Consider the following 15329-nt stretch of genomic DNA (forward strand, 5'->3'; position numbering starts at 1 on the left):
GTATTGTGGAGAGTTAGGGACATGCCTGTCATAGCATGCAAAATCAGCTCTGGTGGACTGGGTGAATGAGATCCAAAGGTCAGAAAGGCAGTTCTGCAACGCTTTGTGGACAGTAATGGGAATGACAAGCCACAGAAGTCACGGTCATACACTGTAACCAAGGAAAAGCCTAGTTGTGATGACTATTCGTACCACTGGACCTGGACTTCTGAGGTCGAGAGAGTGAAATTGCTCTGGTGCAATGTCTTTTCCATTTTAAAATCTCTCCCATACCAAGGTCTCCTCGTGGAATTCACATCGTCAGAAGAACTGAACAAATCTTAACTGTCTTTGTCGGCTACAATGCACAACCAATCAATCAAGACTTTGGTTGAAGTCTTGCCAAACGTCAACTATACTCTTTTCCCAGATGCTGCCTGGCCTGCTGAGCTCCACCAGCATTTTGTGTGTGTTGCTCGGATTTCCAACATCTGCAGATTTTCTCTTGTTTTGAAATCATTGTGGAGAGAACATTTTCACGAGAGACTCTAAAATAAGTTATAAATTACAAATAAATCCTACAGGAAATATTAGTGCTACTACCTCATAGCCCCAGGTGCTATCTGTGCAGAGTTTGCATGTTTCCTCCATGATTACGTGGATTTCCTTTCAGTGTTCCAACTTCATCCCACATCCCAAAAACATGCTGGTAGATGAACTGACCCATTATAAATTACACCTAATTACAGTCAAAGCTGTTTCCATAAAAAACAAAATCACAAACATGTAAATATACATAATTTCTTACCAAGTATCAAAAATTAACACAGAATACGAACACAACGCTGGAAGAACTCAGCAGGTCAGGCAGGATCCGTGAGAAAAGAGTAGCCAACGTTTCGGGCTGAGACTCTTCATCAGGAATGGGGTAAAAAGTGAGAAGAACCAAAGGAGAAGTTATTGAGAGTTAGAACAAGCTCCACCAACCAGAGGAGTGTGGTGGTGCTGGGGAACTGGTGGAGTCTGTTATCCAAAAAGTAGCGGAGGGCTTTGAGGCTTTCTTGATGGGGGATGGAGGTGTATAAGGATTGAACATCCATGGTAAAAATGAAGCGGTTGGGGCTAGGGAATTGGAAGTTATTGAAGAGGTGAAGGGCATGGGATGTATCCTGGATGTAGGTGGGGAGAGACTGAACTATGGGGGATAAAATGGAGTCCAGGGAGGCAGACACAAGTTTGGTGGGGCAGGAGGAGGCTGAAACTATGGGTCTGCCGGGACAGTCAGGCTTGTGGATCTTGGGGAGGAGGTAAAACCAAGCTGTGCGGGGTGTGGGAATAATGAGTTTTTTGGCTGAGGGAGGAAGGTGTCCGGAGTTGATGAGGGTGGAGATGGTGCAGGAGACAGTGGATTGATGTTTTTTGGTGGGGTCCTGTGGCATGGGTAAGTACGAGGAGGTGTCGGAGAGCTACCGTTTGGCCTCAGTGAGGTAGAGGTCCGTCCGCCAGACTACTACAGCACCACCTTTGTCTGCAGGTTTGATGGTGAGGTTGGGGTTAGTGTAGAGAGAGTGGAGGGCAGTGCGTTCAGAGGGAGTGAGGTTAGAATAGGAGAGAGGGGTGGTGAAGTTGAGACGGTTGATGTCTCGGCGACAGTTAGAGATGAAAAGGTCGAGAGCAGGTAGAAGGCCCGATGGGGGTGTCCAGGAGGAGGAAGAGCGTAGAAGCCGGGAGAATGGATCATCACTGGGGGGAGGGGGGAATCCTTGTTGAAGTAGTAGGCTCGGAGACGTAGGCGGCGGAAGAAGAATTCAGCATCATGGCGGGCACGGAACTCGCTGAGGTGGGGGCGGAGGGGGACAAAAGTGAGGCCCTTACTGAGGACAGAGCGTTCTGTCTCAGATAGGGGAAGGTCAGGGGGGATGGTGAAGACACGGCAAGGGTTGGGACTGGGGTTAAGGGAGGGTAAGGAGTGGGAAGCCTCAGGAGGAGGGGTGTTGGGATGTTCGGGGAGAGCAGGCAGAGGGGAGGATGAGGGATCGGAGGGATGGAGAGGGGTTGAGGGATGAAGGGAAGGCTGGGAGTCACAACAAGGATAGGAGGTAGCAGCAGAATAGGATGGGCGGCAGGACCCCGCAGCAGCACCGACGGTCCCGGCCATAGGATCCCGGTCTGAGCCGGACCCGGAGCTGGGGCCTCCGGAGCTTATAGCCCGCAGGGCGTCAAATCTGTGGTCAGAGTCCGGAGAGAGAGAGTTCATGGCCCACCAGGGGCTGGAGCCCGTATCTGTGGTCAGAGTCCAGAGAGAGGGAGTTCATGGCCCGCCAGGGGCTGGAGCCCATATCTGTGGTCAGAGTCCAGAGAGAGGGAGTTCATGGCCCGCCAGGGGCTGGAGCCCATATCTGTGGTCAGAGTCCAGAAAGAGGGAGTTCATGGCCCGCCGGGGGCTGGAGCCTGTATCTATGGTCCGAGTCCGGAGCGGGAGAGTTCATGGTCCGCCGGGGGCTGGAGCCCGTATCTATGGTCCGAGTCCGGAGCGGGAGAGTTCATGGTCCGCCGGGGGCTGGTGCCCATGTCCAGGGGGCCGTGGTGCCAGTTGGGGTTGGGGTCGGAGTCCGAGGCGGATGATTCTTCGACGTGCTGAAGGTCTGAGAAGTAGGAGTCCGGGCTGGAGGCAGTCGTCCTCGTGGGATGCAAGCGAGCAAGCTTGTAATCCTTCTTGGACATGAGGAAGGAGAAGAAACGGCGGTTGGAGGCGTGAATCCGGCGCAGAATGAAGTGGAGTAGTGGACCCTGGCAGATGGTGGAAAGCGTGGCTCGGAGTGGTGGCAGAGACAGTGATAGGAACCGCAGGTATCTCCGCATGGCGGTAAGCGTGGCTTGGAGAATCCGAGGGAGCATCGGTTAACAAAATGACGGTACCTGGGATCCTCGCTGGGCCCGAACTGGGAAGCCTGGAACCGAAGTTGGAATCCCTTTGGTATGAGATGACGGCAGAGACATGTTCCCAAAAACAAGACATGGCTATGGTACCATGTCTGGGTCAGGATGTGGTCGAAGAGACAGAGAGAGGCGGAGATAACGGAGGGTGGGCAATGAGTGAGGGTCTCATTGAACTCGCCTCGAAGAGAAGATTTGAACTTCTTCATGGTAGGCATACCTCGAAGAGATTTCGCAGCGGAGTGACGAATCAAAACACAAAAATACAACTGCAGATGTTGTGGATCAAAGAATACAAACACAACGCTGGAAGAACTCAGCAGGTCAGGCAGCATCCGTGAGAAAAGAGTAGCCAACGTTTCGGGTCGAGACCCTTCATCAGGAATTAACACAAAATCCTTCAATCATCAGACTCCTGAACCAGAACAGACAACTTCGTTCACTTTAACACAGAACTGATTCCACAATCTACGGACTAACTTTCAAGGAAGGACTCTACAACTCATTTTGGTATTATTTACTTATTTGCATGGTTTGACCTTTGCACATCGGTTGCTTGTCATTCTTTGTGTGCAGTTTTTCATTGACTGTACTGAACTTCTTGTTCTACTATGAACGTCTGCAAGAAAATTGATCGCAAGGTAGCATATGGTGATATATACATTTGAAGAAATAACATGCAAGATAGACAAAGGAGAATTGGTAGATGTTACATACTTGGATTTTCAGGAGGCCTTTGACAAGGTGCCACACATGATGCTGCTTCACCAAGTTAAGAGTCCATGGTACTACAGTAAAGATACTAGTATGGTTAGAGCTTTGGGTGATGGGCAGCAGGCAGAGTGGGAATAAAGGGAGTCTTTTCTGATTGGCTGCCAGTGATTAGTGGTGCTTCACAGGGGTCTGTGTTGGGACCATTTCTTTTTTACATTATACGTCAATGATTTGGATGATGGAAGTTTGGACATGATACAAAGACGGACGAAAAGGCAGGTCAATTTGAGAAGTAGTGAGGCTACCCAAGGACCTAAGACAGATTAGGAGATTGGACAAAGAAGTGGCAGGTGGAATACAGTGCTGGGAAATGTATAGTCATGCACTTTGGTAGAAGAAATAAAAGACCATAGAACACAACTACAGAATGGAGATCAGGAGGAATTTCTTCAGCCAGAGAGTGGTGAATCTGTGGAATTTGTTGCTACAGACAGCTGTGGAGGCCAAGTCATTGGGTATATTTAAGGCATGACTAGTCAGGACATGAAGAGATTTGGGGAGAAGGCAGAAGATTGGGGCTGAGAGGGAAAATGGATCAGCCATGATGAAATGGTGAAACAGACTGGATGGGCCAAATGGTCTAATTCTGCTCCTATATCCTATTGTCTTATATACACGTACTTTGATAATAAACTTACTTTGAGCTTTGAAAATGTTGTACATTCTGACCAGCATGTACCGCAAAGAGGGAAGTATAAATAACATTTCACATATTGAAGAGTACAGTATCAGTTTTGCTGTTTCTTTCCACTTGACTTAAAACCACAAAAGACAGCATTGAATTCAGAACGAGCAACAGAGCAGAGAATGGAAATAATTTGAATACATGACCTCCAAAATAGAAACAACTCCATCAAAAATTCTTCAATTAGCTACAAAATGTTTATGCATTATTTTAATAGCTTTGACCTAATGAGGGAGAGATTCGAGAGATTTACAATATAGTATAGAGTTTTTAAAATATACAGTGAAAGGCAGAGCGGTTTCTGTTCCCCTGTGACTAACACATCAACACTTATGAAAGTGTAAACAGGCCAAATGGCATTTGCAGTTACATACAGCTGAATTTCGATCAAAGCATGTGTATGCTGTCACTTAACATTTTCGGTTAACAAAACACCGAAGGATTCTTGATTTTTCCAAATGAAAATCAATAAAACTGATGATGCTGGAAATATTGAAACAAAGCCAAAAGGTGCAGGAAACATGCACCTGTGGAAAGAGAAAGAGTCATTGTTTTGAGTCAAACAGCCTCTGTCAGAATTGGATAAAAGAGAGAAATACCAAGTTTGTTTTAAGTTGCTGGGAAAAGGAGTATGGATAGATAAGAGGGAGGAACAGCTGTGACACAACGACACGGTTACCTGACCAGTTGGCTATGTTTGCTAGATTTTGCACTTTCAAAGGCTACCAATAAAATCATAAGTCACCCTTACAAGTCATTATGTTTAACCCAACTTTCATTTTGAATCCAAAATGCTTCAGATTTAAAGTCTTAAATTTCATCTGCTGAAATTTGCCCAAATTGTTGCAATAACCATTGCACAATTTAATTAATAAGGATTCTTCCCTTGCCAGATACCCGTTTCATTAACTTTACATTAGCTTTATTCAGTAGTATAAAGACAATTATTTTTATTTCAAAATAAACATAGACAATGCAATGAATATTAAACAGGTTCCTGTCTCACTGAGACTACATGAATATTACTGAAAATGACTGAAAAGTTAGCATCAATTTATGATGATACTATATAACGTAATACCAACCAGCAGCCATCTAGTAATTGTGAGCACATGCTTTTACATTTTGGATTGGCTTTTGAAAAAACTTATCAAGATTTATTAACTACAGCCACCGTTCTTAGATGGCATCACAGTTAGAAGGTATTTTTGTGTAATCACCTGCCACTGAGGATTGTAGCAAGTACAACTTTATGAGCTCATTTAAAAGGGTTCCAACACAGCAGTCTGATGACTTTAGGTATCATGCAATGGGAATGAGGATATTCCAATGCACTGCTTTGTCGAAGCATCTTCATGATAGCCACCATTAACTTTGTTCCATTCCTGCCATTAAAGATGATGCCAAGGATTCCACTGTTGAATTAAAAAGAAATCAGATTATCTGTTAAAGTCATAACTGGTCTTTATAATAAAGACAATGCATGTACACTTTAATGAGCTTAAACATGCAAATTAATCTGTTCAGCTCCTTGTAATTTCAATGTTTCACCACAAAAATTCATACATCACATACAGTACTACTAACTTTGTGCTCTTGACGCTTTGTGAAGCTGTTGAATTAATATTGAGAAAAGCAGCACTAATTTGATACAAGAAACCAGAAATAAAGGAAAATTTTTTAAACTGGAACTTCATTACTTAGAATTAAGAAGATGCCAGTGTGTTTTCTGTGCCTCACACCCTGGTTTGAAGAAATGTTGTCTTGTTTCAATATACACTATATGGTTATATACATAATATACATGTATATAGTTAAATGACAATAAACTTGATTTCACCTGACTTGACTTTTAGGATTTCAATGAAGCATGGGAAACTGTGTAAGTGCAGAATAGCAGCAGTGGTAAAAGATCAGCAATGAGCTTACTGAACGGCAGAGCAAAAAGAACTTAGTAGCCTACTCGAGGAAATCTGCAGATGTTGGAAATTCAAGCAACACACACAAAATGCTGGTGGAACGCAGCAGGTCAGGCAGCATCTATAGGAAGAAGCACTGTCAATGTTCCGTGCCGAGACCCTTCGTCAGGTCTAACTGAAAGGAAAGATACTAAGAGATTTGAAAGTAGGAGGGGGAGGGGGAAATGCAAAATGATAGGAGAAGACTGGAGGGGGTGGGGTGAAGCTAAGAGCTGGAAAGGTGATTGGCAAAAGGGATACAGAGCTGGAGAAAGGAAAGGATCATGGGACGGGAGGCCTAGGAAGAAAGAAAGGAGGAGGGGAGCACCAGAGGGAGATGGAGAACAGGCAGAGTGATGAGCAGAGAGAGAAAAAAAAAGAGGAGGGGGGAAAAACTAAATATATCAGGGATGGGGTAAGAAGGGGAGGAGGGGCATTAACGGAAGTTAGAGAAGTCAATGTTCATGCCATCAGGTTGGAGGCTACCCAGACGGTATATGAGGTGTTGTTCCTCCAACCTGAGTGTGGCTTCATCTTGACAGTAGAGGAGGCCATGGATAGACACATCAGAATGGGAATGGGACATGGAATTAAAATGTGTGGCCACTGGGAAATCCTGCTTTCTCTTGCGGACAGAGCGTAGGTGTTCAGCGAAACAGTTCCCCCATCCCTTCCCACCAATCTCCCTCCTGGCACTTATCCTTGTAAGCGGAACAAGTGCTACACCTGCCCTTACACTTCCTCCCTCACCACCATTCAGGGCCCCAAACAGTCCTTCCAGGTGAGGCAACACTTCACCTGTGAGTCGGCCGGTGTGGTATAGTGCATCCGGTGCTCCCGGTGTGGCCTTTTATATATTGGTGAGACCCAACGCAGACTGGGAGACCGTTTCACTGAACACCTACACTCTGTCCACCAGAGAAAGCAGGATCTCCCAGTGGCCACACATTTTAATTCCATGTCCCATTCCCATTCTGATATGTCTATCCATTGTCTCCTCTACTGTCAAGATGAAGCCACACTCAGGTTGGAGGAACAACACCTTATATACCGGCTGGGTAGCCTCCAACCTGATGGCATGAACATTGACTTCTCTAACTTCCGTTAATGCCCCTCCTCCCCTTCTTACCCCATCCCTGATATATTTAGTTTTTTCCCCCCCTCCTCTTTTTTTTCTCTCTCTGCCCATCACTCTGCCTGTTCTCCATCTCCCTCTGGTGCTTTCCTCCCCCTTTCTTTCTGCCTAGGCCTCCTGTCCCATGATCCTTTCCCTTCTCCAGCTCTGTATTCCTTTTGCCAATCACCTTTCCGGCTCTCAGCTTCATCCCACCCCCTCCGGTCTTCTCATATCATTTTGCATTTCCCCCTCCCCCTCCTACTTTGAAATCTCTTACTACCTTTCCTTTCAGTTAGTCCTGACGAAGGGTCTCAGCTCAAAACGTCGACATGCTTCTTCCTATAGATGCTGTCTGACCTGCTGCGTTCCACCAGCATTTTTTGTGTGTTGCTAGTAGCCTACTCATTCTTCTGTTTCTGATACAATGTTATGAAGCTATTAAGAATTAAACAAGGGTCATAACAGCACAAATGTAAAAAAGTACGTTCAGTGCCACTCTTCAGCAAGCGATCCAGTCACAAGATTCAGTGAAAGAGCTTACTGGAGATAAGAGGGAAATTTTGATCTCAAATAGGAACAGTGATTGAACTCACTTTTGAAGTTTGACTGAACCAGCGAACAGATCAACAGTGAAGACAGAATTAAAGGAAGAAATCAAGGGATAGAGAAGTATACCTTGCAGGATTAGAACTAATGCTTGGATTGAGTTGAGTGCCAACACAGAATCAGGCGAATGGCCTCTGTTTATTTGGTTTATTTCATCTAACACCCACCAAGCCAAAAATCAGAATCAATAACCCACATCCATGCCATAATCAATGCATTCTGCAGAGATGAAACTAAAATAATTAAAGACACAATCCATATACTGATTGCTGCTCTAAATACATTACCTAGATGGCATCTAACCACAGTCCCTGATTGTATCCTGTCATGCATTGCAGTTCAGGCAGAAAACCAAAAGTTGTCGATAAGTGGGAACCTTATAAACTGAAACTTACAACATGCACTAAATTTAAAAGTTGATTTGACCACATTTTTAAACAGTTCCACACAATCAAACTAACTGCTTGTACACAAATCACTGATTCTACAGCACTATTTACAAAACAGGTACTCTTAACAACAAATTCTGAACAGTATTCAACACAGGAAAGGCATGAGCCAGAAATTTGTAATGAAAATGGAAAATATTAGAAAGGCTCAACTGGGTGGGCACATGTTCGCATTCTCACTGCACATGATGCCTTCATCTGCTGAATACTTCAAGAAAAATTGTTTCTGTTTCAAAACAATGATTGATTTCTCATTTTAGTTTCTAGAATCAATTGTGCACAAAAGTCACCACTGCTAAATTGTTGATATTTATATAGCTGGTTTATAGTACTGATATTCTGTGACAGATTTCAGTTAAGCTATTACAGCAATCGATGGGCACTGAAGTGAAAAAAACCTTGTTGACGGTTATTTTCTTTGATTTAAAAGGGCATCTGTAAAATCAAAATGACCTTAAATAATTTCTTTGCAGCAAGCACAAGGACAGCTGTTCTGTAAACAGCAATGTGTTTAAGGAAAATGAAACCATAGATATTTTTCTTATTACTTTGGCATTCAACAATTCATTCTCTCATGAAGGCATCAGCCCCTTAACCAGAGTAGACTTGATGGCTTCTCTGAACAATTTTTAAAAAAACAAGCAGACTTACGGTGAGGAAATGATCCTCTACAAACAGCCTTGTTGAGTACTGTCACCAGAAACATATGGCAGTTTTTGAAGTCAGATTCCATTTTTTCAATAGATTCAATCCTAGAAAAAAATAAAGGTGGCGACATGAAACTTCAGCTCTAGAAGCAGTTCCACAAATGTGATGTTTTCTATATATTTCTGAGTGAGATATATATAAACTGCAGTCATATCTACGTACTTTTTTAGATTAGTATATCATATATTTTTCAATTTATTCCAGCTTTTCACACCTTACTGCAAAAAGTGTAATCATTCAGTTCACTATTTTGGTTGCCAAGAACCCTGAAATAATATAGTTGCAAGATCCCTTCCATTGCTCAACTACAAAGCAGAACATACAGGCAATAAGGCATAATACAAATACAAGTAACTGTAGATGCTGGAAGATGGAGAAACGAACAAAAAAATTGAGGAATTCAGTAGGCAGCATCTATGGAGAGAAATGGACAATGGACATTTCAAGTCAATCCAGCTGAAGGGTCTTGTCCTAGAAGGTTTATTTTTCTCCCTAGATGCTGCCTACTCCTCAATTCCTCTGGCCTTTGTGCATTGCTGCAGGTAGTAATACATAAATTTTTTAAAGGTTTACCTCAAAAAGATAATATCTGACAAAGTTATGTAGAAATGAAAACATTTCATAAGACCTATCCTTGAAAAACACTGAACCCATCACCAAAATAAAAATTACATAGTTTGTGATTTGCTATACCAAGTGCAACAGAACTTTAAAAATAATATGAATAAAAAGATATAAAATACATTTTTTCTATAGCCAACACTAATTCAAAAGATGATGCAAAAATAGCCAAACAGTTGGAATGCATCACTGTAACACTGAGTTCAGGAAAATAAGTCAAAGTTAAGGAATGCGCACAGCAATTAAATGTTCAAGACTGGTAATCGAGAACTCCAGAAGATGACCAGGTGCAACCTACCGAAGACTATCTAAAGAGTGATAAAGCAAAACCGAGTAAAGGAGAGACAAAATTGGATGCATGTCAGCTCCTGCAGGGTTTTCAAGCCATCACTTCCTACAAAGTGAAACCTAACATTATAAATGGCTGTGAGTCTTCATTCCCAGATGAGCTCAACACTCATCTTTCAAGAGGGTGAACATTCGCAAGGCCTCAAGCCCCAATGGTGTATCTGGTAGGACACTGAAAACATGCAAATCAACTGACTGGAGTGTTTAAGAACATCTTCAATCTTTCACTGCTGCAGTTGGAGGTTCCTAACTGCTTCTAAAGGACATCAAACCTACCAGTGCCCAAGAAGAGCAGGGTGAGCTCCCTCATGATCATTGCCCAATTGTCCTCACATCTACTGTGATGAAGAGCTTTGAGAGGCTGATCCTGACTAGAAGTAACTCCTGGTGAAGCAAGAACCTGAACCCATCTCAATTTGCCTACCACCACAATAGGTCTAAAGTGGATGCAATCTCATTGACTTTCCACTTAACACTGAACCATCTTGAAAACAGCAATACCTATTGTATGTCAGAATGCAGTTTATTGATTACAGCTCAGCATTCAACACTATCATATCCTCAGTACTAATCAACAGGCTTCAAAATCTGGGCCTCTATATCTTCTTCTGCAACTGAATCCTTGACTTCCTCGATGGGAGACCACAATCAGTGCAGATCTGAAACAATATCTCTTCCTCACTGACAATCAACAATGGCGTACATCAAGGATTTGTGTTTAGCCTGCTGCTCTACTCTCTCTACAACCATGTCTGAGTGGTTAGACACAGCGCAAACACCATCTACGTTGAGGATACAACTGTGGCTGGCAGAATCTTAGAAGATGATGAAGAGGCGTACGGGAGCGAAAGAGTTCAGCTGGTTGAGTGGTGTCACAAAAACAACCTTGCACTCAACATCAGTAAGACCAAGGAATTGATTGTGGTCTTCGGAAGGGGAAACCGAGGAAACACACACCAGTCCTTAATGAGTGGCCAGCTGTGGAAAGGGTGAAGTTTTAAGTTCCTGGGTGTCAACATCTCTGAAAATCTATTCTGGGCCTAACATATTGATGCAATTACAAAGAGGGCAAGCCAGCAGCTATATTTCATTTGAAGTTTGAAGAAATTTGGTATGTCACCAAAGGCTCTAGCATATTTCTACAGATGAATCACTTTCTGGTATGGAGAGGCCACTGCATAGAAATGAAAAAAGCTGCAAAGGGCTGTAAACTCCGCCAGCTCCATCATGGGCACTAGTCTTTCAACCATTGAGGACATCTTCAAAAGTTGATGCCTCAGAAAGGAAGCACCTATCACTAAGGACCACCACCACACAGGACATGCCCTCTTCTCATGACTACCATCAGAAACGTGGTATGGGAGTCTGAAGACACACACTCAGCGTTTTAGGAACAGCTTCTTCCCCTCCACCATCAGATTTATGAACAGACAATGAACTCATAAAAACTATTTCACTACTTTTGCTTTCCTTCTTTGCACTACTTATTTATTTTTATAATAAATTATAGCATATCTTATGTATTCCACCTTCTGTTGCTGAAAAACACCACATATCACAACATATGTCAATGATAATAAATCTGATTCTGAACCTGCATAATATGACAAGTCATTATTTCTCATTTTAAGAAATTACTCCATATCAACAGAACAAAATACAAACACATTTTACTCCATTTTAGTAACTTCTGGGCTGCTTCAGTAATGCTGAATTTGCAATCTATAGGTGGAGGATTGAAAGAATTTTAATGCATAATTGCCAATATTTAAAGATCATAGACATAAGATACATGCTACATACTTTGAAGCTCCTAAGCTAGTTTGCCAGCGATCTGCAAACATTAGAACCAAATTCAGAACCTTCATGATTGCCTCCTTCACAAAGCTTATCTGAAAGAAATTTCAAAACACATTTATTAAATACCACATTTAACAGCATAATCTGTTCAAATGACTATAATTGAAATATATTAGGCAGATTTGAAAGGATTTGTTTTGATAAAATTACTTACTGGCTATATTTCTGATTACAGCAACAATGTTTCACGAAAAAAATGCTATATTACTTGTTAGAAAATTCCTTCTAAATAATTGTTACATGGTTAAAATCTGCTTCACAAGCCATCTCAGAGTGTCAAGATTCAAATTTCAGGGACCCTTAACCCCTGAACAATCAAATTAGCTTACTTTTTCCCGCAGTAAACAACGATCATAAATTGTAGATAAATATCTGTAATGAATTTTTATCAGTTGGTCCAAATCTTTAGCTTCCTCAATTTGGTGCTGAAATTCCAGACCTGTACTATGTAATATCTAAAAACATAGTAAAGAACAGTTAGTATCAATTAGTTATTGAGTAGTCATGTTTAAAAACATACTTATGAATGTTATAGTAAATATTACAGTCTTGAAACAGAAATCTATGGATTTCAAAATACTTAAAATTAAAAATAAAATTGTTATGTTTTACTACATGTATCATTGCTTTCACAATGTGACAATTAATATAATTATACTTTAGATTGTAACAGTGCGAATGTTTGCTAAAGAAACCTATCAGTCTTTTGTAGATTTTGATGCCATTTATCAATGTAAAATTTTTTCTAGTTAAATGAGTTAACCTCAAACCCACTAAATTTGCATTTTTAATATGACAACGTTAGGTTACAGCATAATAAACCACATAGAAGTATTTCAGGGTAACATGCTGCTAAAGCACATGAATGTTTACAACAACTTGCACAGGTATAGTTCATACTACTCACTTTTAATAAAATTAAATTATGTCAACAGAAAAAAAATCTGCTTTGACAGGTAGTTAAACGCAAAGCTGTATTGTTGTTATATGGGAATTCAGGATGACAGAAAATTCCAATTATTTTCTCAATAATTTGCCTGCAACTATTAATTTCAACAGAATTAAATATTTTAAGTTTAGGATTTATCCACCAAAAAACTGAATCTGAAGCAGGTTTATTATTAGTGATATATGTCATGAAATTTGAGTCAGCAGTACAGTGCAATATATAAAAATTACTATAAGTTACAACAGCCCAATTACAACCATTTCCATGTCTCAAGTGGCAGAAAATTTAATAAACAGAGAAGAAGGGAAAAATTAAATTAGGGCTTCGTTTACTGCACTTCGGAGGTTGGTTTGTCAATTTTTTCCAAGCTATGCAAGCCCTGTGTTCTAGGCTTGCAGTGTCTATTGTGGCCATATACTAATTCTAGGCACATGGAGCTCAGAAGGAGGATCAATATGAGGACTTGAACAGATATCATAAATGAACTAAATTCTTCTGTCACAATCTGACTGATTTATATACTAAATGAAAGCAAACTACCCTAGCAGATTTGACAAAAAGAACAGATAGTGCTTTGAGAAATTTACATAGGGAAAGATAATACATATAAATAAAAAGGCAGAAACAAGCTAACAGGTAAATTCTCGGTTAAGTGAAAATAAAACTCAGCTGCAAAGAATGCTTTCATAAAGTTAACACATCAGACACTTACCAGGAAAAAATACAAAATTATGTTGGCAAGAGTAGAATGGTTTATACTTCATTAGAACAATCACTACAATAATTTAACTTTTCTCATTTACAAAGAAAGCCTCACCCTTGTCATTATATAATTATGTAAGCTGTTGACAAAATGCATAAGTTTAACTCTAAGCAGAAACATCCTGTGAATTTGCTGTCTGACAGATGTCTTCTGTGCTTGAAATGACCAACTGGAATCCTTAATAAGAGTCGCTTGTGCTTTATCATAAGCTTCATCACATTCTGTAATTACAATTGTTTGAACAATAAATAATTTTATAGTTCTCAATGTACATACACATTACGATGCATTTTAAATTCCCATGGAACAGAGTTTGAGCTTGTCAAATACTTTGTTCCTTCTTGGGTTTTTTTCCTTCACATTAAATTCAAGTAAAACGGAGCAGGCACAATGGACCTAATTCTGTTCCTAAGTCTTATAGACTTCGATTTTTTTTCCCCTCTCTGCAAATTATATGCAGGGCAATCAGAAAATTTAGACAGCTACCCATCTAGCTAAGGACAATCATTATATTACTTCCTCATCAAATTAGATGAACTAAAGTTAAAATTGTGAGAGAAAATAAAGAAAACAAAGTTAGATTATATGAGAGTTTAAAAAGTGGATAAAAATTAAAATTATTAAATGTTAATCACGAATGTTTTTATTGAATTGATTTCCTCTTCACTTATCTAGGGACATAAAGCATGGCAACTGCTGCAGCTGAGGTTTTTAGTGAGTTAGTTGAATAAGTATGAAAAGCTTATTTTCTCTTGGTGCCTACAGCTCAATAATACCCACAAGCTATTGAAAATGCCTCAAATTTTGAACTGATATTTTATAAAATTTTTGCCCAATCCATTTAAAAGGGAAAAGACTCAGACTTTTACCAACATTATTCATGCCAATTCAAAGCTCTCTGATTTTATTAAATGATGTAACAGGCTCAAAGACCTAATTGGGCAACGCTGTTCCTGTTTCTTATGTTCCATTTAGCTGTAAGTAAATTAAACTGGTCTTTCATCTGGTACAATTTCTACAACTCAAATTAATCATTTAAAAATAACCAAATCAATTTCTGGGAGAAGATTTAATACCAAGAATTATTCAAAATTACAGCAAATGCCTAAAACTCTTCAATTGCATTGAATAAAATGACCTTGATAATTTGGAAAATAGTTGCAAATGCTTTTTTTTGGTAAGTAGATTCATGCAATTCAATACTCAGATAAGCAATATTACAAAACGGTATCCCAAGGAATGGAAATGGATAGAATAAAGAGACATTTATCATATAAATGCTGGCAACGGCTTATCTGGTAAGCAAGACAACAGTTTTCTCTGGTAATGACAACACTTTGATAATGGTAACAACAATTTACATTTTCACATAGATCAAGAGGACAAAAATAACTTTCATTCCTTAACTAGTAATGCTCCATCTAGTAAAGCAGCTGCAGTAGAATAGTATTTAAACATTTTACTGCATTCATTAATACTTCTAGGACATTATTGAGCATATTTATTTTTATCTGGGGGTAAGGGTAAATGTATGTAGAGCAGTACAGAATGGAAACAGGCCCTTTAGCCCAACTT

The 15329-nt window shown here is 40.5% G+C and overlaps 1 protein-coding gene across 1 annotated transcript in view; it reads right to left on the bottom strand.

Moving 5' to 3' along the window:
• Positions 1–4598: 4598 nt before the first annotated feature.
• The window catches only part of tubgcp5 (tubulin gamma complex component 5), a 63845-nt gene continuing 53114 nt past the window's right edge, over positions 4599–15329 (bottom strand). Inside the window, exons 19-23 of the mRNA XM_073044143.1 lie at positions 13809–13975; positions 12372–12497; positions 11986–12074; positions 9157–9257; positions 4599–5790 (exon numbers count right to left, since the gene is read on the bottom strand). Coding sequence (XP_072900244.1) covers positions 5744–5790; positions 9157–9257; positions 11986–12074; positions 12372–12497; positions 13809–13975 — 530 coding nt within the window. The 3' untranslated portion in view covers positions 4599–5743. The remainder of the gene's footprint in view (positions 5791–9156; positions 9258–11985; positions 12075–12371; positions 12498–13808; positions 13976–15329) is intronic.

Source organism: Hemitrygon akajei, chromosome 4 (assembly GCF_048418815.1).
Source record: "Hemitrygon akajei chromosome 4, sHemAka1.3, whole genome shotgun sequence".
In the NCBI taxonomy this organism is placed as follows: Eukaryota; Metazoa; Chordata; class Chondrichthyes; order Myliobatiformes; family Dasyatidae; genus Hemitrygon; species Hemitrygon akajei.